The sequence below is a fragment of the Pelodiscus sinensis genome, chromosome 10, assembly GCF_049634645.1.
Source record: "Pelodiscus sinensis isolate JC-2024 chromosome 10, ASM4963464v1, whole genome shotgun sequence".
NCBI lineage: Eukaryota > Metazoa > Chordata > Testudines > Trionychidae > Pelodiscus > Pelodiscus sinensis.
In genome coordinates this window covers 16,635,745-16,659,840 of record NC_134720.1, presented here as the reverse complement: position 1 = coordinate 16,659,840, position 24,096 = coordinate 16,635,745, and the positions used below count along the sequence as shown (strand labels likewise).

Here is a 24,096-nt window from a genome sequence, read left to right as displayed (position 1 = left end):
ACACGAGGGTAAATAAAAAGAAATACTGAGTAGCTTGAGTCTTTTTAACAGGTACTCAGTTAATTTGAATGTTTTTACTAATAGTTCTGATTGCCATTGAACTTACTTGACTAAGAGTATCTGAGAGATAGCCGTGTTAGTCTGAATCTGCAAAAGCGAATTCTACAACCCACCCTCAACAATGATCCCTCACTTTCACAGGCCTTGGGAGGCAGGCCAGTCCTCGCCCACAGACAACCCGCCAACCTGAAGCATATTCTCACCAGCAACTATACACCGCACCACAGTAACTCTAACTCAGGAACCTATCCATGCAACAAACCTCGGTGCCAACTCTGCCCACATATATACACCAGCAACACCATCACAGGACCTAACCAGATCAGCCATACGACTGTCACTGGTTCATTCTCCTGCACATCTACTAACGTAAAATATGCCATTATGTGCCAACAGTGCCCCTCTGCTATATACATTGGCCAAACTGGACAGTCCCTATGTAAAAGAATAAATGGACACATCAGATATTAGGAATGGCAATAAACAAAAACCTGTAGGGGAACACTTCAATCTCCCTGGACACACAATTGCAGATCTAAAGGTAGCCATCCTTTAGCAAAAAAACTTCAGGACCAGACTTCAAAGAGAAACTGCTGAGCTACAGTTCATCTTCAAGTTTGACACAATCAATTCAGGATTAAACAAAGACTGTGAATGGCTAGCTAACTAAAAAGCAGCTTCTCCTCTTTTGCTAGTCATACCTCCAGATCAGCTACTAGAAGTGGGCCTAACCCTCCCTGATTGGATCCACCTTGTCATCTCTAGCCTGATTCTGGCCTGCATATTTATACCTGCCTCTGAAAATTTCCACTACATGCATCTGACGAAGTGGATCTTTGCTCACGAAAGCTTATGCTCCAACACTTTGGTTAGTCTATAAGGCTACATCTAGACTACATGCCTCTTTTGCCAGAGGCATGTAGATGAGGCTACCAGGCATAGGAAAATGAAGCGGCGATTTAAATAATCAACGCTTCATTTAAATTTACATGGCTGCTGCGCTGAGCCGATCAGCTGTTTGTCTGCTCAGCGTGGTAGTCTGGACGCGTGGGTGTTGACCTCAAAGGCATTTGTCGACCACCCAGGTATGCCTCCTGGGATGACAAACAGCTGATTGGCTCAGCGCGGCAGCCATGTAAATTTAAATGAAGCGGCGATTATTTAAATCGCCGCTTCATTTTCCTATGCCTGGTAGTCTCATCTACATGCCTCTGGCGACAGAGGCATGTAGTCTAGACGTAGCCTAAGGTGCCACAGGACTCCTCGCCACTTTTGACTAAGTGTAATTTTATCAGAGGTTCTGTATTCAGCATAGGAAAATATGGTCACCCTACTCCAGCGTGATTTCAGTCTTTGCAAGAATTGCAGCAGCCTTCTCGTGCTCTGCTACACTGTTGGTCTGCCATCTACAAAAACTTTCTGCTCTGGAGAGTTTTATGTACAGTATAAGTAATGCATAGTTGCATGTTAATACAACAGCTATTCTTGTTTTGGCCACACAGGAACGGAAAGCCTTCATGTATCTCATATTTTGCAAAAAGCAAAAATTGAAGTTAGTGAAGATGGAACCAAAGCTTCTGCAGCAACAAGTAAGCTGTTTTTTCTGTGTTTTTAATTTAATCCTTAATTACTAGTAACACAAAAATATTGTATTTTATTTGAAATAAGAAACCTTTTGAGATCATACCAATTGAAAAGCACTTACTCAGAAAAGAATACAAAATCAAGTGAAATGTACCATTGGTTTTCTAGCACTTAAGATTTATTTTTTAAAAGAAGTTTTAATTTCAGGCCAATACAGGTGTAGTAAAACTTGACTTCTAGCATGCCTCTTTGTGCTGTTCCACTGGCACAGATTTATACAACATGCCTCTAAGATAGAGTTTCTTAAAGCCTCGAGGTAGTCAAGAGTTGTGCTGCGGAGAGAACAGGAAAAATTCTGCTCCCCTGCCGAGCCCATAGATAGCTCCCGCTGTGGCTGTGTCGTCCCCCCTCCCCCAGCCCACAGGATGGCTCCTGTCCCATGGGGCCTCCGGTGCTACGCAGCCTCCCCCTTCTTCTCCACGTGTGCAGGTGGCAGCTTTTATAGTGGCCATTGCTGCTGTGAGAAGGAGCCTCTCCCAGACCTCGGCATTTTAAAACTGTTTCCTAGGGGGAACTTGGCTCAGGCTCTGCCGCCCCCCATCACCTGGGGTGCACTTGGGCTCTGCTGTCCCCTCCCCTGCCTGTGGCTTACTCAAACTCTGCTGCCACTCCCTCGGGGCACGCTTGGGCTCTGCTGCCTCCCATGCACTGCTGTGCTCTCTCCCCTGTGCCCCTCCCCAGCCTGCTGGGAAAATGGCAGAGTTTAATCTGGCGGGGATGGTCGGGGTTTCTACTCTGCTCCTCCTCCTCCTCCTCTTCCCCCCCCCCCCCCCCCCCCCACACCCTGCCCTGTTGTCAGCAGGAAGCCTGGCCTGGTGGTGCAGCTGTGCTGGGTTCCCTGCTGCATGGGTGGTGGGGAGGGGGGACTGAGCTCTCCACACACCTGCACCCAAACCTCCCTCACTCCCCTCCCCCTGCCAAGACCCCGCATTCCCAGCTTGCTCTGACATCCTGCCCCAAGTCCCCTCCGGCACCCTTCCTCCTGGCCAGACAACCTGACCCGAGACGCTTCTCTGCTCTCCCTCCTAGCCAGACACATGACCTTATTTAGCATTTGTTTATTATTATCCTTACTTTTTTTGTGGTCTATGTTTTCAGACTGTTGTTAAGGCAGTCTTCTTGGGTGGGGTCATAGTGCATTTCGACTCCCAGGTTCGGTGTTCGTTTTTTGCGGGGTTGGGGGGGGGGGGGCGGTTTTGACAAAAAAATTCTTGATGTTCCCCCATTTAAAAAAAATTGTTTGGTATTCCTCAGTCTTAAAAAGTTTAAGAAACACTGCTGTAAGAGTGTTTTGGTTTTTTTTTGATCTGAGGAAGTGGGTCTGGCCCACGAAAGCTCATCATCTAATAAACCATCTTGTTAGTCTTTAAAGTGCTACATTGTCCTGCATTTTGCTGTAAGAGGACAGCTGGGTTTTCCTGTAGGGGAACAATCTTGGGTTTTAATTTTATTAGTTTTTCCAGGTTTTTAATGGAGTGTGTGGTTCTACTGAGCAATATAAGAAGACTTATTTGTAATACATAGCATTGGATATGGTGACCACATATGGCTGACCCACGCTGTCACTGGTGATATAGAACAGTTAGCTGATGCATGGTAGTGTAGGTGCAAGCAAATATTTAATACAAATCATATGGATTCTATATTGTGATAATGTTTAACTTAATTTTCCATTCTCTCTTCTCTTTGTTTTCTCTTCTTTCACTTTCTTTGGAAGCTGCAATTTTAATAGCCAGGTCCTCCCCTCCTTGGTTTATAGTAGATAGACCATTTGTATTTTTCATTCGGCACAATCCTACAGGTAAGCAATGTTATGTTACTTTGCATGCAAAATGAGGGCATACAGTATAATGGCTAGATGCAAACTAATTTATAGGTGAGAAAGCTTGAAGCTGTCCAGTAGGTGTTGCAGAAACAAATACAAAATATGCTGCATTGTACTCTTAACTCTGCTTAAAATAAACCAGAACTGGAAAGCCTACTGCATAGGAGATCAGATTAGATCAGGGCTTCTCAATTTTGGAAGCCCCGTGGGCCACAATGATACTCAGAGCACATGCTGAGGACCGTGACTGAAGTGTAGTTGCATAAATATGCAAATAGATTCTTTCACATTGACTGGCATAAATACAATGATTAAGGCAAGATTACACAAAACACAGGCCCCATTTAAGTCAGTTCTGCTGATATTAATAAAATGCAATATTTACCTAATTTCTACCCATATGACAGCACTTTTAATGAGCAATGACAGTCCAGGAATCTAACTACTAAAACGCATATCAACAGAAGACCATTATATTGATTTTTTTTGTTTTGGCTTCCACCCATGTGTTGAACCCCATGTAAATCCAAACTGTACCATGGGACACAAGAAAATGGGCTGCGTGTTGAGTACCCTTGGACTAGATTATCATGATGGTCCTTTCTGATTGAACCAAACAAAAGCAAAGCAGGCTCATGGAGCAAGCTCGAGCCTTTTTACACAGATTTATTTGACCTCATTCTGTAAATGTTAAGTGTTTTTCAGTGAATGCTCTACAATACTTAAACTGTATACATGTAGTAATATTGGTATTCATTTTATCCCTCAGGTGCAGTCTTGTTTATGGGACAAATAAACAAACCTTGAGTATGGAGAAGGTTTTCCTTACAAAGCAGAGACTCATTTGATACATCCTTGCTAGTTCCGTTAAATATTTTTGTACACTACTCTTTGACTTCACTCAAACTAGTTTTTAGCCAGTTATGACTAGATTTTGAAAAAGGGGAGTCAATGTAGTTCTGTTTTTGTGAGAATACAAACTGAAAACTACGATACCTTTTCAAAATGTCTAAAAATTTCTTTGAACTACTGAATGGTTGCCTATGCTAACAAACTTACTGAGCTTTTTCTGTCTGTTCTAAAAATTTTATGTATAGCTTAAAAGGGTTTAAACAAGAGCATGACTAAACAAATCATTCCTGTCAGCATTGATTTTTCTGTGGAAAAAATGTGTTTGGTTTTGTAAATGTCCCTTCAATACTACTTTTGCCCTTGAATGGCTTGATGATTGGGTATCTTTTGTAGAACTAGATGAAAAGCTCTAGTAGTTTATTTTATATAATGCATGTACCACTGAGCTAAAGTTTTAAAGAACTAATGTCTTGATACATTTGCATTGACATCTTATTTTACTGTAATGTAAACTTGTTGTTAGTATACACTTTGTATTGGATTTAAATTTTATATTTGTTTTTGTACAAAGGAAAAATAAAGTGCATTATGAACAGTCAAAGATGCCAAGGTATCACAGTGATGTGCTAGTGAGTATTTGTGGACAGGACTCCTAGGAGCCACTTGTTTAAAGTTCTACCACCAAATTTAAAGGAAAGTTTGGTTGATTTCTCCAGCTGGATGGAGCTAAGTCTCTCTCTGCAATCTGCTAAATCAGTCTTGTCATGGGTGACTTATCCTTAGGATTTCAACGTGTTTGTAGAGCAAGTATTTTGTCTTTGCAGTGCCCCAAGTTGCATCTAATAGCTGCATAGCAGGTGGTTTCAGAAATGTACCTGAGGATGACATCTCGACTGCTCTCTTACAAGTCCTTTACCACACTTCAAGGGATGCAAGTTAAACAATAGAAGTATTATCAACCCATTGAGGATATTGTTTAGGAACAGAGTGGACCAACAAACTTTTCTAAAGAACACTTGATAGGTTTGCTTATCACTGAGTGTTGCCTGCCTAGTTTGAGAGTATTTCAGTGTAATTAGTTGAAGGTGGGGCTGGAAGTATGGAAAGAGCAGATTCCTGAGCACCTTGCATCACTTCTACGTAAGCATATGTATCCCTGTTTTGGAGTATGATCTGGAGCAAGGCAACAGTGACTGTGTAAATAAAATACTTCCATTCTGTTTTAGTGGAGTCCTACTTACATTCTGTACTGGTATAGCTATCTGCATAAAATGCAGGGTGAAGAAATTGGGCCTACGATGTTTATCACAAGCTTAAGTCCATTTAATATGTTAACGTACTAGTAGGAGAAAATGACAGTATCTCATAACAAGCACATCAGAATATGTCCAGGATTTAAATTTGCACCAGTATGAGATCGGGACTGGGTGTCATTAAAATAGGCTTATGTGCAATAGCAAGAATAAAAAAAATCAGATCATTTATGTCTAGAAAATGGTGGTGATTTTTTAAGAGATATGGGGCAGTGGGTCTAGATGCTTTCATGCCATGTGACAGACAATGGGTATTAAAGCTTGTAACTTTTGAGAGTACCCTTAAAGAAGGGTGCTGGCATAGTCAGTAACATTTGCAACTGTTCTGCCAGTATGGGCACCCAGGTATGCTCAGCACAGGAGGCAAGAAAGGGGCCATTCATAGAGCCATTGTAACAGCTTTCAAGTCAGGGAGGTACAAGTCTTGCTCTTTGTCAAACAGTTGTGTTTCTGAGGTGGGGAGAGAGAGGTAAGAAGTGTTCTGAAAGTTGTAGTCCCTATACACTGCAACAAGGCAGGCCTGTTTTCAAATCTGTTTGTTTGAGAGCTGTACTAAGCAGCTAATTAGCTCAGCCCTAAGCACCACTGAACTTTGACACCTATGTGGTCCTCTTTTTGAGTACATCCAGGGCAGTAAACCACAGGATCTGAGTGAAGCGGAGAGGCCTCTTAGGACAGTGCCGTTCCATTGCCCACCTCTTAATTCACCATAGATCCAGGAAGGCGATCTGGTCACTGCTTGCCTTGCAACGGAGAGTACTGTTGGGTGAAACCAGATCTCCTTGCTTACAACCCCCAAAGAATTCATGGGGGGAAGTCAGTAGGAACCCAGGTCCTGTTCCTATTCATGATTAACTGAATTTGCCAGACCTGGGGCTGGGTCTAGCTACTCCAGATTCAGTAGGAATCTGTTTTCCACTCAGCTCTAGTTAAAACCTCACTAAGAAATGTGGTATACCCAATACTAAGAAATCAGCAATTATAACTTTTCAGTTTAGATGGTAAGCCTTGCCAAATAGGGTTTGAGTAGGAGCTATCCGTGAGAAGGAACAGTGTGAACTCTGTATAGTAAGTAGGCTTTGAATTACGGTGGGACCAAAAAGTGATCATGTCTCCGGAAATGGAAAAAACAGCAACATTACCATGTGTCCTAACTTAGCCCTCTTCTCTACTTAAACAGCTACTTTATTCTTCCCTTCCATCACTTCAAAAAGCAACCAACCCACCAAAAAAACCCTTCTTCTCTTGGGAGGAGATGAAGCATTTGACTCATCAGGCACACTGGAAAGCTTCCTTTGAAAATCAGAAGGTGGGTCAAAACTGGATTTTCAACAGAAATAGTTTCATCATTAGTTATAGAGTTTGTGACCCCTTTGTTCATAATTTAGTGGCATGTCACTTATTGAACTGACCAGGAATCATAAACAATTTTCCAAGTAAAAGCTGCAGTCCTGAGCTAAGCAAAGACTCTGCTAATTACATAAAAGCTCTGGTATTGAGTAGTCAGTTAATCAGAAAGCTAAATTAACCAGCATTTCTGCTTTCTTCCAAACCAAATCATCAATCTACTAACCAGCAATATGAGGAGCAATTTAGCTATAACCACTTGAGCAATCTTGGAGTCACTGAGGATAGTTCTCTTTTTTTTTTTTTTTAAACACACACAGATCAGTAAACCTATGGAACTCCTGGCCAGAGGCTGTTGTGAAGACCAGGATTTTAACAGGTTCAAAAACTAGATAAATTCCTGGAGGTTAGGTCCATCAATGGCTATTAGCCAGGATGGGTAGGAATGGTGTCCCTAGTCTGTTTGTCAGAGGCTGGAAATGGATGACAAGAGAGGGATCACTTGATGACCTGTTCTGTTCACTCCCGCTGTAGCATCTGGCATTGGCCACTTAGGAAGACAGGATCCTGGGCTAGATGGACCTTTGGCCATAGTGGGGGTTCAGACATTCAAATAGTCTCACATTATGCAATTGCATATTCTGCACTTGACTTTTATGCAGAATATAAGTAATTTGAAATCAAGGGTTAGTCAAAACAAATCTTCCAAACTTTGGGCTGAATCTGTAGTGACCCTATCTCCTACACCACCTTCATCTACAATCGTAATTGGTGCTGATAACGATGACCCTGAAGCACTGCAAGATTCTGGAGTGCTTTCTGAATCCTCAAAGGAAGATTCAGTTATGTTCAGTATATTTTTAGTGTGAAGTATTTTTAATCTGGGAGTTCGTCATGCACTGCCCACAGTGATACGTAATGTCATAAGAACCTTCTGTATAGAAAACTTTACCTGTTTACACCCAAGTGCTTCAAGAAGCCAAGCCCTGGGCAGTGTCAGGGCTGGCCTTAAGGCGATTCAGCCGAATCGGGCCCCGTGCTTAAGGGGGCCCCGCGCTCTGCACCCGGAAGTCAGCTCCCTCGGCTCAGCCAGTTGGGCTTCCCACACTTACCTGCACACACTGCCAGCTGGTGTTGCTGCCATGCAGGTGAGCGGGGAGACGCCCGGGCATGACATCACGTCACGCCTGGGGTTTTGAAACTGAAAAGGTGGTGGTGGCACACGCGGTTTGGAGTCCGGCCCTGCAGAAGGTAGGGGAGGGGGAAAACTAGGAGGAGGTGTGGGAGAGGAAGGGGCTTGAGCAGGGGGGAAGAAAGGGGAAGGTACCAAGAGACAGGCTGGAGGAGAGACAAATGCCAGGGGGTCAAGTGCAGACAATGAGGGAAAGGGTAGGTGTCAGTGAGAGGGAACACAGAGTGATGCTGGGAGAGGAGAGGGGAGGTACTGGGAGAGGGGAGGGCATTGGGAGCTGGAGGGGGGAGGGGAAGGTACTGGGAGAAGGCTTGAAAGAAGGGGTGGGCATGTGAAAGGTGGAAATGGAGCAAGGCATGTGTGAGAGCATGGGGGCATGAGGAGAATGGAGGCAGAAAGTGGTGAGGGGATGGGCATCAGGGAAAAAGGAGGCGGGGCAGAGGGGGAAGCGGGAGGCATGAAGAGGATGCAGTGTTAAGGGAAGGTGCAGGTGCCAGGAGATTCTGGGGGTGAAGCAGAAGGGCAGACACCTGCAGGGGAGGGACCAGCACCAGAGGAGAGAGGCAAGGCAGGTGTGTAGAGGGAGGTGTTAGAAGAGGAGTAGCTCACATGATCAGAGTGGGGCTACTAGAGGAGTGGGCACGGGGGAGAGAAGGGCTGGTGGAGAGGGACAGGTCGCAGGAGAGCTGAGGGCAGTGAGAAGGGCAGGAGTCAGGACAGCAGAGGAGGGTGAGGAGTTTGAGGGCAGCAGGCACCAGGGGAGATGATGGAGTAAGGAGAGGAGACATGGCAGCAGAGAGAAAAGGGAAAGGTTTATAAAATAACTTGATATGCTGCCATGGCCAGTTTGTGCCTCGCGGTGCATTTTGGGTTTGTGGGGATCAACACGTGGCCGGCGAGTGGGAGCCAAAACAAAAAAGTAGTCAGCGTAATGATCTGTTGATATGTTTTAGTAGTCATTGCTCATGAAAAATGCTGTCACATGGGTAGAAATTGGGTAACTATTGCATTTGATTAATATCAGCAGAACTGACTTAAATGGGGCCTATGTGTTGTGTAGTCTTGTCTTAATCTTTGTATTAATGCCTGTCAGTGTGAGAGAAGCTATTTGTATATATTTGCTTGCATATGCAACCACACTTAAGTTGAGGCCCTCAGCATGTTCTGTAAGTATCAGTGTGGCCCCTGGGGCTTCCAAAGTTGAGTTGCTATAGCTCATCCCTGACAGGTGTGTCTCTAACCTGGTCTTACATATCTGCAATTTAAGCCCATTGTTTCTCATCTTAACCTCAGAGGCCAAGCAGAACAATTTTTCTTCCTCCTCCTTATGATACCCTTTTAGATACTTGAAAGCTGCTCTCATCCCTTTTTGGTCTTATCTTTTCCAAGGTAAACAAGGCCAATTTCTTCAGCCTTGCCCCATATCTCATGTTCTCTAGCCCTTTCATCATTTGTGTTGATCTTCTCTGGACTTTCTCCAGTTTCTCCACATTTCCTCAAATGTGGCACCCAGAACTGGACATGATACTCCAGCTGGGGCCTAATGTAGATGGCTCATTCCTTGCCTAGGGGATGGGAGACTGGGCGGGTTAATTTCCAATCCTCCTGTTTATTCTTTTCCTAAGCCAGGAGGGCACAGTAGTTCTGATGGGGGTTGGAGAGGGGATGGAAGCCAGATCCAAGATCAATGAGCCCTGGGAAGCGAGCCCATTGAAAGGAGACTGGACCTGTGGATGCCTTGGGGGTCAGCAGCAAAGGCCTGCTTTGCAAAGTCCCCTCTTTGGAGGTGAATGTGGCAGCATTGAGACACCACCCAGAAGCAGGCGCCACAGGCACTAACTGCAGATTCATGGGACGGCTCTCACAGATCTTGCACATGCATAAGAGGATAGATCTACGGGGGGGGGTCAGTTGCCCCTGGGTGAAAAATAATATAAAATTGAGTTAAAAATAGATGTCACACATTTTTTAAAGGAATACCATATCTCCTGCCTTTTGTCTATTTTTGTCTCTTTAGGCCCCCAGTTAAAATTTTCAAAAGCACTTGAGTGACTAAAGTCATTTTTGAAAATTTGACTTGGAAATCTAAGCTCAGATTTCCAAAGGTAATTAAGCTCCTAAAGAGACAGTTGCCAACTCTGATCTTCAAAGATATCTATCTGATCTTTACACACCTTTGAAAATCTAGTCATAAGTGTCTTAGTCAGTTCTGAACGTGAGATGTAGGAGCCCAGTCCTAATTCCTTCAGACTCTTGTTTTTTAATTTGAACATTTATCTACACTAATTCCCCTCCTTTCTCTTTCACTATCCAATAAGTGCATGGATCAAAATTATAGGTGCTTTGTGAATATGCTGACTTGAGAGTGGAAAGATTTCATATTGTCATGTATGATTCCTAGTAACTCATCTCAAATATGAAAAACTAGGTTGATACCTGTTCATATCAGGAGCTGTTGAATTCAGTTCACCATTTGCAGTATCTCATTAGGATGTTTAGTGGAGAAGATATAGTTGTTTTTTTTTTAATTTATACTGTGGGCAAAGCATGGGCTCACAAGAATTCTTCCATTGTTTTACCATGAGTCTCAAAACATTTGGACTACGTCTAGACTGGCATGATTTTCCGCAAATGCTTTTAACGGAAAAGTTTTCCGTTAAAAGCATTTGCGGAAAAGAGCATCTAGACTGGCACAGACGCTTTTCCGCATAAGTACTTTTTGCGGAAAAGCGTCTGTGCCAATCTAGATGCGCTTTTGTGCAAAAAAGCCCCGGTCGCCATTTTCGCGATCGGGGCTTTTTTGCGCAAAACAAATCTAAGCTGTCTACACTGGCCCTTTTGCGCAAAAGCTTTTGTGCAAAAGGACTTTTGCCCCAACGGTAGCAGCATAGTATTTCCGCAAGAAGCACTGATTTCTTACATGAAATCGTCCATGTTCTTGCGGAAATTCAAGCGGCCAGTGTAGACAGCTGGCAAGTTTTTCCGCAAAAGTCTAGACACAGTCTTGGTGTTTTTCTAAAGGCCTTGAGTCAATTGATTATGTAGGAATCTCAGCTTTCATTTTAAAAAAGTTCTTTATACTTCTGGGCTTTACAGCTAAGGAGGAAAGCTTTAAAACATGAACCCTAAATACTCAAGAAACAAAAGGCCAATAAAAATCCAACATGTTTTATTTTTAAAAAATCTTATGATTTGTAGATCATTCTCATAGGTTTGTGTAGGCGTTCCTTGTGATTTTTGGGTTGGCAATACTGCTCTTTGGTGAATTTAGAGAGGTCACTCCCTTCAGTTCCCCTTTCCACCTTCCTTTTTTGTCACAGGTCATCAGAGAATCGTAGAGACAATGGAGAGTAGGGTAAGTCCATGACTATGGTTAATGACTGGTCAGGGTGACTAACTATTATCAGCCAGTGGTCTGAATGAGCTATCTACGGCCATCTGTTAATCAACTGTAGGAAAAGGCTTCATGAGCAGACCTTATTTATATAGAGAACCTACTTTGCCACAGATCAGTAGACACACTTGCTGTGTCAAGGTTATCAATTTTGGCTCTTTTTGGTTGACTTGGAGCTGGGAGAATGAAATGTTGTTATCCATATTGTATGATTAAAAAGTTAAAGACCTGAACTTAATATGACCGGGTCTACCATAACTTGAACGCTAAGCAGAGGATACTGAGTCACATCTAACTGAAAGTCACAGAAGATGGAAACCGGTTTTATTTCTGGTGGTGTAGAGTCTATTTGCGAGTCCTCAAATATATCTGACACTTTACAACCAGGATGTGTCTATACTGGCCACTTATTCCGGAAAATCAGCCGCTTTTCTGGAATAACTTGTCAGCTGTCTACACTGGCCCCTTGAATTTCCGGAAAAGCACTAACAATCTACTGTAAAATCATCAGTGCTTTTCCGGAAAAACTATGCTGCTCCCATTCGGGCAAAAGTCCTTTTCCGGAAAACTGTTCCGGAAAAGGGCCAGTGTAGACAGCACAGATTTCTTTTCCGCAAAAAAGCCCCGATCGCGAAAATGACGATCGGGGCTTTTTTGCGGAAAAGCGCGTCTACATGGGCACGGATGCTTTTCCGGAAAAAGTGCTTTTCCGGAAAAGCATCCTGCCAATGTAGACGTGCTTTTTCCAGAAATACTTATACCAGAAAACTGTTCCGTTTTAAGCATTTCCGGAAAAGGGTGCCAGTGTAGACGTAGCCCCAGTGTTTAAAGGCAGAGCTGACTAGAATCAATTGAGAGTCGTTGTCTTGTCTCAGTGATGGTTTGAGCAAAAATCATTGATAAAATCTTGTGTAGACAGACCTTGGACTCAATATGCAGGCAGTGCAAAGGAGGCGATGGTGGTGAGGTACCATATTACCTAGTGAAATCATTGGTGCTGAAATCACTAAGGACTGGAATTTGACAACAGAACTGACACTTTCTTAACAGACTTCATTTTTGCTATTTAAAAAGTAAATCAATGTAACAGAAAACTGCAACGCTCTCTGGTAACTTTTTAAAAATCAAACTTTACACTTTATTGAAAAAATTGGATAGTTTGCAATTGAAAATATTTGACCTACACTTAAGGCAACTGATCTAATTTTGTGTAAAATTTTGCATAATAAAGGATGGCTTTTTTTTTAAGTGTTCTCCTACAGGCAGTCCCTGGGTTACGTACAAGATAGGGACTGTAGGTTTGTTCTTAAGTTGAATCTGTATGTAAGTCGGAACTGGTGTCCAGATTCAGCCGCTGCTGAAACTGACCAGCAGCTGACTACAGGAAGCCCGAGGCAGAATTGCTCTGCCCCGGGCTTCGTGGAATCAGCCGCTGATCAGTTTCAACAGGCTGAATCTGGACGCCAGTTCCGACTTACATACAGATTCAACTTAAGAACCCCAGGCGTCCCCAAGTCAGCTGCTGCTGAAACTGATCAGCGGCTGATTCCAGGAAGCCCAGGGCAGAGCAACTCTGCCTCGGGCTTCCTGTAGTCAGCGCTGGTCAGTTTCAGCAGCAGCTGAATTGGGGACGCCTGGGGCAGAGCAGCTGGGGTGCTGCCGGGTTGGTTTTTTATGGATTTTTGAATATCTATCCAAGACCTTCTGGAAAGTGGATATTTTTCTGCCATCTTTATTATTTCTCTACTTCCATCTTAGTCACATAAAGGAATACTGTTGATGTGGCTGGGCCCTAATTAATCTTTTCCTCCCACTACCTATGCTCTAACTTTTCCATCCATGTGTGAAATTAATTTTGTGTACTGAAGCATGTGCAGATGCGCACCTACGAATGGGTATGTGTGAAGCCCCTATCCGTGAGAGGTGTGTGGAGGAAGGGGACAGACAGAGGGAGTATGGGATGCAGGTGGAACTGCAGGTTGGCCACCACTGTCCGGGTACGTCTAGACTGTGGGGGTGTTTCCGGGATACTGGAAAAACCCCACAGTATCCCGAGGTATCCTGGAAAAACTCTGCCGTGTCCAGGGAAGGCATTTGCTTTTCTGCTCCCCACCCTCCCCCCCGGGAAGAGCAAATGTGCTCTTTCGGAAGCCCTGTATTCCTCGTTCAATGAGGAAGAAGGGATCTTTTGAAAGAGGGTGATTTTCCAAAATTTCAAAATAATGTCAGTTATTTTGAAATAACTGTGCTGTGTAGATACACCCTTAGGTATCTTTATTTGGTATACAGCAATGCTATGCTGGGGCCATCAGATTCAAACTCCACTCTGTGCCTGACATGTCCCCTAAACATGTCCTCAGATTCCAAAGTTGCATATAAATGTCTCCCTTTATGTAGACTACACATCTCATGCACTTACTACATCTGCCATTTTTTGATTGGATTCTTTTCTTTGCAGGAACCAATCCCTGTGCAGCACCCATTGTCCAGGCTCTGATCATGGTTCATCTTGCTCTTTACCTCACCTCTACACTCCTCTACAATCTTCTTATCTAGTTAATTGTAAATAGTTCCCTGCTGCTTCTCCCTTTTATCTTACATGGCTCAGACTTTGTCGCCCTGGCCTACTGACCTATTTACCTATCTTATTTAATATAAACCTTCTGTTTTCAACCAAATAATTTATGTCCTTTCCTAATCCTATCTTCCAAAAAATGAGGCCGTCCTCCATAACAGACCAAGTTTCAGCTATGACATCCCTATTCCAACCCTACCTGGTTGTAACTGTCAATCACTCCCCAGTTCCTGTCAGACCACCACTTGTAGAGGGGTTCACAGTAGCAGAACTGCTTCCAGACCCAGATTTCCACGCTGCCCATACATCTGAAGTACTGTTGCTCTTTCACTTGTCCAGTTTGAGCCTTTTTGTTAGTTACTGACAACTAGTAGTCTACATGTTTTGTCATCATTGGTCCCCATCACCATAGAATGGAATCATCCTCCTAGGGACTGACTGAACTCTGTTAAAACAAAGAATCTAATGATCTGCTTTAACTTTAAGCATGCACTTAAAGGCTCTGCTGGATTGTGATTCAGTGGATTCAGGGGTGGACAATAATTTTTGATGGGGTGGGAGGGACGCTCTAAGAATTTGGTAAATGGTCAAGGGCTGAACTCTTCCATTATATTAATGAAGACAGTGCGAAGATCTGGGATGGAGGTTGGGTGCAGAAGGGAGCTTGGAGTAAGGGATTGGGGTGAGGGATCTGGAAAGGCAATTTGGGTGAAGGAGGAGGTTGTGACCTGGGGCAACAGATGGGGTGAGGAGGGGGTGCAGGGCCTGGGAGGGGATTGTGATCTTAGGAAGGGGTTTGGGTTGTGACTGGGATGGGGGATTAGGGTGCAGGGTGTGGAAGCAGTATGGGTGCAGGAGAGGATTCTGACTGGGGAGAGGGGTGTAGGAAGAGGAAGTGCAGGGCCTGGGAGCGGGTTGTGACTTGAGGAGGGTGTAGGAGGGGATGCAGAGTCTGGGAAGGTGCATGGGAGCTGTAGTAAGAGTGCAGAAGGTTTGGGTTGCATGGGGTAAGGGGGCAGATGGTTGGGGGAGGGAGAGGCTGGGGTGCCAGAGACAGACTTTGGCTGGGAGACCTTACCTGGCTCCCAGCCAGCAGCCCAGCAGGTTCCTTAGCCAGGGTTCTTGCCTTCAAGCCCCATACTGTTCAGGGCAGCTGCAAGGGGCCATGTTTACAGCTCTGAACTGAATGCTGCAAGCCTGGGGGATGAGGGGCACTTCACATGCTGCCTGTCTTGCAAACAGGCAGCTGCTATTGGCCAGAAAATCTCTCTTCGCTTCCCTCCAGGCTCTCAGCATTCAGAAACACATGCATGGCCCTGCAGCCGGCTGTACTGAGTCAAGCGGGGGTGGGGCATGCAGGGAGCCTGCTGAGGCTCTCATGGGCCGGATCTGGCAGCTTGGCAGGCCGGATCTGGCCCACAGATCATATTTTGTCCAGCCCAGGCTTAGTTCTTTATAGGATTAATCCTTTATGTGAACAGCATTTTTCATAGCAAAGAATCTACTGATGATTAGGATAAGGGAAGTTGAAAAATTTGCTGTGTGTTTTCAGTGACATTTCATTTTTTTCTCATTTTAAAAGGAAACTTATTTTTAAATTGTCCCACAAAACCAGGTTAAAAGAGCCAATAATATTGTGGTGAATATCCTGACTTTTGATGGCTTTGTCATATGACAAGGGTAGTATTTAAACATCCACTCCTATGGATGTTTTAATAAAACCTCATTATTTTACTGACACTTATTCAAGGAAAGAATACAGTTTGTCATCTGTAAAGTAGTGAGACATATCCATTATACAATTTGGTACTACTGTACTAATAAACAAGCATGATTAGATCACCCTCTTGTGGCCAAAATATGAACTTGCAATTGTATTTAACTATTGCAAAGAAAGCTTTTACTTGCAATTAAATGGTTGCATCATATTGAGCCCTAATCACAAATGAAAGTAACTCTGTACTAACCGAGTACAGAAAGGAAAAGATCTCCCAAAAAAATTCAACTACAACGATCTCTAGATTTATCTTTGAGATTAGTAACCTGCTGCTCTAAGGAATGAGACACCACAAAGTCAAAAACAATTTTCCAAATATTACTTTTATTTTTTGCCAAAATCCCATTTTTGTTTTAGCATTGGAACTGGTCTAATGGCTCAGACCAGTGGTGCCGTTAGTTTAATGCCCTGTCTCTGACTGAGGGTAGGTGAAGTTAGCACTAGCTCCCTCAGGTACATCTAGACTGCTGATTTTTATCAGAAAAAGGTATGGAAATTGCACTCTGCAATTTGTGTACTTTTTTCCAATTGTTTTTTCGGAAGAGGCTTTTCCAAAATTTGGCCTGTCTGCACTGGCCCAAATTTCGGAAAAGCCTTCTTTTTTGGAAGAACCCTTCTTCCTCGTGGAAGAGGAAGACAGGGCTTCTGAAAGAGCACATCTGTTCTTCTGCAAAAACAGCGGAAGAGCAGATGCATTCCCTGGATGTGCAAGAGTTTTTCCGGGATATGGGAAAGTGTAGACATAGCCTCAGAGGAAGCAGCTTTGCTGCAGACAGTTCTGGAGTAACCTGTCCCCGGGAAAGTTTCCTCTGAACCCCCAATAGCTAGTAGCTGACTTTTACCATGAAGGGTGATTAGGGTTGCCAGGTGTCCGGTATTGACTCAGACAGTCTGGTATTTTCGCATCCTGTCCGGTAAAAAAAAAAAAAAATTCAGACAATACCAGACACCTAAAATGTCTGGTACTTTCTGGGGTTTTTTTCCCTGCCAGGAGGCAAAAATACCAAACTCCTGGCAACCCTATGACACACTCAGCAACTGGTCCCTGACCCCTTGCTTACCTGGTTCCGTAGGGAAGCTCGATCAAAAAAACAAGATGGCCTCTGGCAAAAAGCCTAAAGACCTGAGCAAGGGGAAGCAATGCCTTCCCTGGATCTTAGTGCTCAACCTCTCCTCTTCCTATCCTTATTCTGACTCTGCACACACTTAAAGGGGCCATGCTGTTTTATATTATGTATGTATTTTTTTGCTTAACTTTTGGGGTCCTTTTTCTCAACAACTTTGGTCCCCCCCTTTTTCCCCTTAGCAGAATTTTTCCCCAGTGTTTATTTTGGGGAGAGGGGGACTGTTTGGTATTTTGGTTAAATCATCTGGCAACCCTAAAGGTGCTGTTCCTTTATCTATCGTCATGGAGCCACAGCTTTAGGGAACAGATTCTAGGAGGAACTACCTCAGAGAGCCAGATTCCCCATGGACTCACTCTTACTGCACAGGGTAGGCTGTTATACCCTCACTGTTTCCTTGCACTGAACCACAGGGGCTCTAGCATGCCTGTTTCGCACTGAGTTCAGCAAGTCCAGCTAAGAGAGACTCCTGGTAGAGATATGCACACTTTGGGGATTAATGCAAACATTTGTGGGGTCACTCCAACAGCATTGTTGAAACTGTAGAGCATGAGAGTCAGCTGGAGCACAGCCTAGGAAATTCTTAGGTTGGCATAGAGCAAGGAAAGTCACTTGCTGAACTCAGTGGTACCAAGAGGGCTGTGGGCCAATTTAAGTTATTAGGCAGGGGCTCAGTCAGAGGGGAGCCTTTTCCCAAGACAGAAATGCTGCGTGAAGGCAGTACGTGTGGAATGAGGCTCTCTGTGGCACAGTCTCCTAAGCTGCCAAATGGAAAGCTAATTTGACATCATCCTGTGCCAGCCTGGGTTAGTCTACCCCTCTGGATTTTGTGCAATTTCCATATCAAGATAAACTGAATGTGTCATGGTTTTAATGAACTATCTACAACAAAGGGGGAGAACAAGTGCTGTCTGTTCTTTCATATTAAGTACACAGTGGCTGGAAATGTGCATGTTAAAGTTCCAGATTTCCAAAACGGTGACACGGGCAGCCGGAATAGGGGAAGAATCATATTGGTGTAGAAGTAAAAAAAGATTGTCACCAGGGAAGAGGAGAGAGACAATTCCCTGAGCAAAGGGAGGTAACTGATAAAAGATTCAGTCATTGCCATAAAGCAGTCACCATTCTCATAATAAAGTTCTTACATTGCAAAATGCAAAGCAAGGCAGACTGCCCACAGTGCCAATGCACATGTTTTGCTTTCTCCCAGAAATCTGTTCAGTCTGAAGCACACAGTGGCTTCAGTCCCTGCTCTGCTGGGATTAAAGGCCAACATTTTTCCCCAAAAAACTATTATGACTTTTCTAGAAGCTCCTGAGGAAGCTCAGAACCATGTCACAAATGGGCTATGGCTGTTGTTTTACAAGCGCATTTATGTGCTGACATCGCTTCAAGCTATTGTTGCTGCTATTTGGTTAATAAATCACCTTTCAAAACAGACATTTAGTTGCTTAAGTACTGAAAACAATTTCTGCAAAGTGCAGCAAAGAAAGGGCTCTGCAAACTTCAGGTGTACGCAGGGCCCTTTATGACTGTAAATTAAGATTCTAGAATAGCTCACCTCACATCCCTGGAGATAATGTCATCAGTGTTTGTAAAGCACTTGAGTACTGTGATGACAACACCATAGAAAACCCCTGGGGAAATGAATAATCATTCAGTGCAGGGCATTTTAATCCTTCCCTGCTATCAGGCATTGCTAAGGGAATGAACCTTGCTATGTTCTATAACTCAATGTTTTTACAACAAGTTGTTGGCCTATCACTAGAGATCTCAGTACAGTGTCTTTCATCTGGTCCTTGTCCTTTCTGGTGGCTGGCTTAGTTTGGGTAGTCCTACTAGGAGCTGGGGCTCCCACCAGCATAGCACTCAGGACCACTAGAATATGCCGCCTTTTCACCAATCCAGATACAGCCTCAGGAAAGTACACAGTGAATGAAACACATGGAAGAAATACTGACTAGCTGCTCATCCATCCAGTGCTCTGAATGAGGCTGTGGTGGGAGGGGGCAGGGAATAGTATGTAATTAAAGACTGTATTGTACTATACATGCTCTTTAGGGCAGAATTGAAGTTCTGGCATTAATTCTGGCTTTCCCTAACTTTGCAGCCTTAATACGTTTTTAATGTAGACCTTTAAAAATTAATATTTAATTATTTAGACTGAACTGGCTTCTATAAACAATCTCATACTTCATATTTCTAACTTTACATACGAGAATGATACATGCATCAAAATAGGATATACGAAATCAGCAGATTGTAACATTTAAATTGATAGGTTACATGAGGTATTTTGTCTAAAACATCTTTCAGTTATGCATATTTATAGTCATAAGCCAATTTTCATAGACCATGGAGGGGAACCATCACACTGAATTCTATTCCCACTGTCACTGTGGTGTTCCAAATAACCATGGTGCAAAGTATGGCGACACCCATGAAGTGCAAAAGAACATGGAACTGATACAACAGATCTGCTTAAATCACATATGGTCACAGGAGGCTCACTAATTCACTGATGTAGGCTGTGTGTATACTAGGAGGGTTCTGCTGGTCTAGATGATATAGCTATCTTGGCAATACTTTTAAGTGTAGACTTGGTTTTAGACAGCAACAGCCCCACAGACATAGAGGAATCCCATCACTGTGGGTTCTACAAGTCCCAAACTCTGGGCCTGTATCAACCTATCAGGGCCAAAATATGATGGAAACAACATAGAACAATGATTCAAAATGATGTGAGCAAATGAATAACACATGAAAGCTTTAAATATCACAGGATAAATTACGGTAGCATAAACTATCCTCCTGGCATTCATAGAGGGTATGTCTACACTACCCCGCTAGTTCGAACTAGCGGGGTAATGTAGGCATACCGCACTTGCAAATGAAGCCCAGGATTTGAATTTCCCGGGCTTCATTTGCATAAGCGGGGAGCCGCCATTTTTAAAACCCCGCTGGTTCGAACCCCATGCAGCGCGGCTACACGGAGCTCGAACTAGGTAGTTTGAACTAGGATTCCTATTCTGAACTACCGGTACACCTCGTGGAACGAGGAATCCTAGTTCGAACTACCTAGTTCGAGCCCCGTGTAGCCGCACTGCACGGGGTTCGAACCAGCGGGGTTTTAAAAATGGCGGTTCCCCGCTTATGCAAATGAAGCCCGGGAAATTCAAATCCCGGGCTTCATTTGCAAGTGCGGTATGCCTACATTACCCTCCTAGTTCGAACTAGGAGGGTAGTGTAGACATACCCTTAGTGACATAAATTGCCTACACTACCACTGTGAGACTTTCAGAAGTGGGTACTGGATGTAGGACAACTGACAAGTACCAGGAGTTATTTAGGAAAATCCTAAAGAGGACTGGGGCTCAGAGGTGGAGAGGAAGCATGGAAAGGCCTCAAAACTCCAGGCAAAATCTGCATGATGGTGAAGCATTAATAATGCAAAACACAAATGTCTAATGGAGGTGAAAATGGCTGACATGCTATTGAATGAGACAATATGGAATGGGTACGCTGAGGGGGATTGGCTTTTTGTCTGTCTCAGATCACATGTGTGAGTGATGTCAGGCTTGCACAAGGAAGGATAAAGGATCTGCTACTGCTGTCAGTAAAGGGAGCTCTCCTTTATCTTAGGAAATAGAGACCTGTGTCTATAGAGCAGGGATGAGGAACCTTTTTTGGGTCGGGGCCACTTACCCACAGAAAAATTAGTCAGGGGTCACACACAAGTGGGCATTGATTCTTTGGCAAAGTGTCTGAGACGTTTGTCCAATGTACATAGCAGACGGACACTTTCGGCCCCCCACTATCTCCGAGATACTACTGACTTCCTAAGGAAACTACAAAACATCGATAACCTCCCCCATCACACCATCCTTGCCACCATGGACGGAGAAGCTCTATACACCAACATCCCACATGAAGATGGATTACAAGCAATTAGAAACACTATCCCAGAGGACACCACTGCCAATCTGACAGCAGACCTATGTAACTTTGTTCTCACCCACAATTATTTCCAGTTTGAGAACAATTTATACCTTCAGATTAGTGGGACAGCCATGGGTACATGCATAGCCCCACAGTACGCTAACATCTTTATGGCTGACTTAGAACAACGTTTCCTCAGCTCCCGTCCCCTTTTATCCCTTCTCTACTTACGCTACATCGATGACATCTTTATGATCTGGACACATGACCAAGAAACACTGGAGACATTCCACAGAGATTTTAACAACCTACACCCCACCATCAATCTCAGCCTGAACCATTCTACACGAGAGATCCATTTCCTGGACACCACAGTACAAATCACCAATGGAAAATTAGACACCACTCTCTACAGAAAACCCACCGACTCATACAGTTACCTACATGCCTCCAGCTCACATCCAGAACTCACCATACGATCCATCGCCTATAGCCAAGCCCTTCGATACAACCCCATCTGCTCTAATCCCACTGACAGAGACCAGAAACTTCAGGATCTCTACCAAGCATTTATAAACCTCAACTACCCACCCGGAGAAATAAAAAAACAAATTGAAAGATCCAGACAAAAACCTAGAAACCATCTACAGACCCAAGAAAACCAACAATAGAACACCACTTGTCATCACCTTGGGTATGTCTAAACTACATGGCTCCGTCGATGGAGCCATGTAGATTAGGCTGATTCGCATTGGGAAATGAAGCCGCGATTTAAATAATTGCGGCTTCCTTTAAATTTAAATGGCTTCCGCGCTCTGCCGACCAGCTGATGATCAGCTGTTTGTCGGCAGATCGGGGCAGCCTGGACGCGCAGCTGTCGACAAGGAAGCCTTTGTTGACGGGCGCAGGTAAACCTCGATTCACAAGGCAGACCTGCGCCGGTTGACAAAGGCTTCCTTGTCGACAGCGGCTTCATTTCCCTCTGCCGATCAGCCTAATCTATATGGCTCCATCGACGGAACCATGTAGTTTAGACACACCCGTACAGCCCCCAACACATTATCAATAAACTACAACCTATACTGGAACAGGATACTAAACTCCGAGAGGCTCTGGGAGACAGACCCATAGTCTCTTATAGACCTAACCTCAAGATGATTTGAAGGCTTCAATATCTGAGATATAGGTGAGAGGATTATTCTAGGAGGGGGTGGGTGAGATTCTGTGGCCTGCACTGTGCAGGGGGTCAGACTAGATGATCATAATGGTCCCTTCCGACCTTAAAGTCTATGAGTCTATGATTCTTACCAACAACCACAGGACATACCACACTAATACCAACCCTGGAACCTTCCCTTGCAACAAACCCCGTTGCCAGCTTTGTCCACACATTCACTCTGCTGATACCATTATTGGACCTAACCAATCGAGTTATAAGATCAAGAACACATATTCCTGCCCATCCAGAAATATAATTTATGCTATCATGTGCCGAAAGTGTCCATCTGCTATGTACATTGGACAAACATCTCAGACACTTCGCCAAAGAATCAATGCCCACAAAACAGATATTAGACAGGATCACAAAGACAAAACAGTTTCTTGCCATTTCAACCAGAAAGGGCATTGTCTCAATGACTTGATTACTTGCATCCTGCTTCAAAGACCTTTTCACACCAGACTTGAAAGAGAATCCTCTGAACTGTCATTCATGCTTAAATTCGACACTTTACATCTCGGTCTAAACAAAGATATTAATTAACTTACCCATTACAAAGATAGCTTCCCCAATTATCACCTCTAATATCATTAGTTCACAGACATTTACCTTCCCCCATCCCCTTTCTGTGCTGAAATTTGATTTGTCCTTTTCATGTGTATTCATTTTTTTGATTGTATCCTTTGGTATATATGGTTGTGCCAATTTTCTTCCACTATTTGGTCTGAGGAAGTGGGTCTGGCCCATGAAAGCTCATCACCTAATAAACCATCTTGTTAGCCTTTAAAGTGCTACATAGTCCTGTTTTTTTGTTTTGGAATACATTTGTATGTGCACTAAAGCATGTGCAAATATGCACAACTAGTAGGCATTAAAAAAACCTCGCTATGGGCGCTCTGCTAATCATCTGAGTAGCATTAGAATCTGCCCTGAGCAGCCATACAGGCTTACAGGGAACACTGCTCCCTGGGAGACCTGCTGTGGAGAGCCCCCAGTCCCAGCCCTATGGGGAAAGCACAAAGTTGGGCTGGGCTGGCTTCTCATGATCCCTCCTCACTGTTGCCATTGGAGGCCTGTGGGAGGGTGGTGCTCGGGGCTCTGTGCTGTGTCTGTGCCAGCACCATTGACATCTTAGTCTATCCTGGATCACCCCAGAGGACACCACACCAAACCTGTTGCAAAAACAAATGCTCCGCTTTTCTATAAAATACGACCAGAAACAATTCTGTCCCGCAAAAGGGCAGCGCTATTGGTAGGAAAAGCTCCATCTCACTGTGTGCTGCCCTCGGTCTTAAGGCTCTACTGCTCTGAAGAATACGCAGCCCGGAATCAGGACCTTTTACAGGCTCTTCTACTTCAGAGCATACGGGAGCCTCTGCCTGGTACTGGGGCCTTCCGGTCTGCGCCGCTAATCTGATACGAAGGGCGCTCCACGCTTTCCTGCGGCGTCACTACTCGTGGAATTACGGGACCCTCCTCGCTTCTCGTGGCGCCGCTACAGCTGGAATTACGGGAGCCCGTGGCGTTCTTATCCCCCTCCCGGCCGAGCGGAGCCTTCACCTCTGGCCGTCACTCAGCGCATGGGCCGCCCCCGGCGGAGGCTCCGCACCGACATGGCGGCCGAGATCCACGCCAGGCCGCAGAGCAGCCGGCCCGTGCTGCTCAGCAAGGTGGAGGGGCACCAGGACGCGGTGAGCGCCGCGCTGCTCATCCCCAAGGAGGACGGGCTCATCACGGCCAGCGACGACAGGTGGGCGCCGGGGGGGCCCTGCGCGCGCCAGCGTCTCCCGGGGCCGCCGGCCCCTTCCCCTCAGGCTGCCCCCCCCTCAGCCTCC

The 24,096-nt window shown here is 44.5% G+C and overlaps 2 protein-coding genes and 1 long non-coding RNA gene across 4 annotated transcripts in view; 2 read left to right on the top strand and 1 right to left on the bottom strand.

Moving 5' to 3' along the window:
- The window catches only part of SERPINE2 (serpin family E member 2), a 55,976-nt gene extending 50,994 nt beyond the window's left edge, over nt 1–4,982 (top strand). For both annotated transcript variants that reach the window (XM_075937561.1, XM_075937560.1), the window contains 3 exons: nt 1,563–1,649; nt 3,422–3,505; nt 4,299–4,982. In XM_075937561.1, coding sequence (XP_075793676.1) covers nt 1,563–1,649; nt 3,422–3,505; nt 4,299–4,336 — 209 coding nt within the window. In that variant the 3' untranslated portion in view covers nt 4,337–4,982. The remainder of the gene's footprint in view (nt 1–1,562; nt 1,650–3,421; nt 3,506–4,298) is intronic.
- LOC142830755 (uncharacterized) lies at nt 3,305–23,961 on the bottom strand. Its single transcript, XR_012906212.1, has 2 exons — nt 23,822–23,961; nt 3,305–8,919 (listed from the first exon to the last, which is right to left on the bottom strand). It is a non-coding gene; the product is annotated as an uncharacterized LOC142830755 (long non-coding RNA).
- The window catches only part of WDFY1 (WD repeat and FYVE domain containing 1), a 34,630-nt gene continuing 34,176 nt past the window's right edge, over nt 23,643–24,096 (top strand). The window contains exon 1 of the mRNA XM_075937562.1: nt 23,643–24,011. Within this exon, the coding sequence (XP_075793677.1) occupies nt 23,842–24,011 (170 nt within the window). The 5' untranslated portion in view covers nt 23,643–23,841. The remainder of the gene's footprint in view (nt 24,012–24,096) is intronic.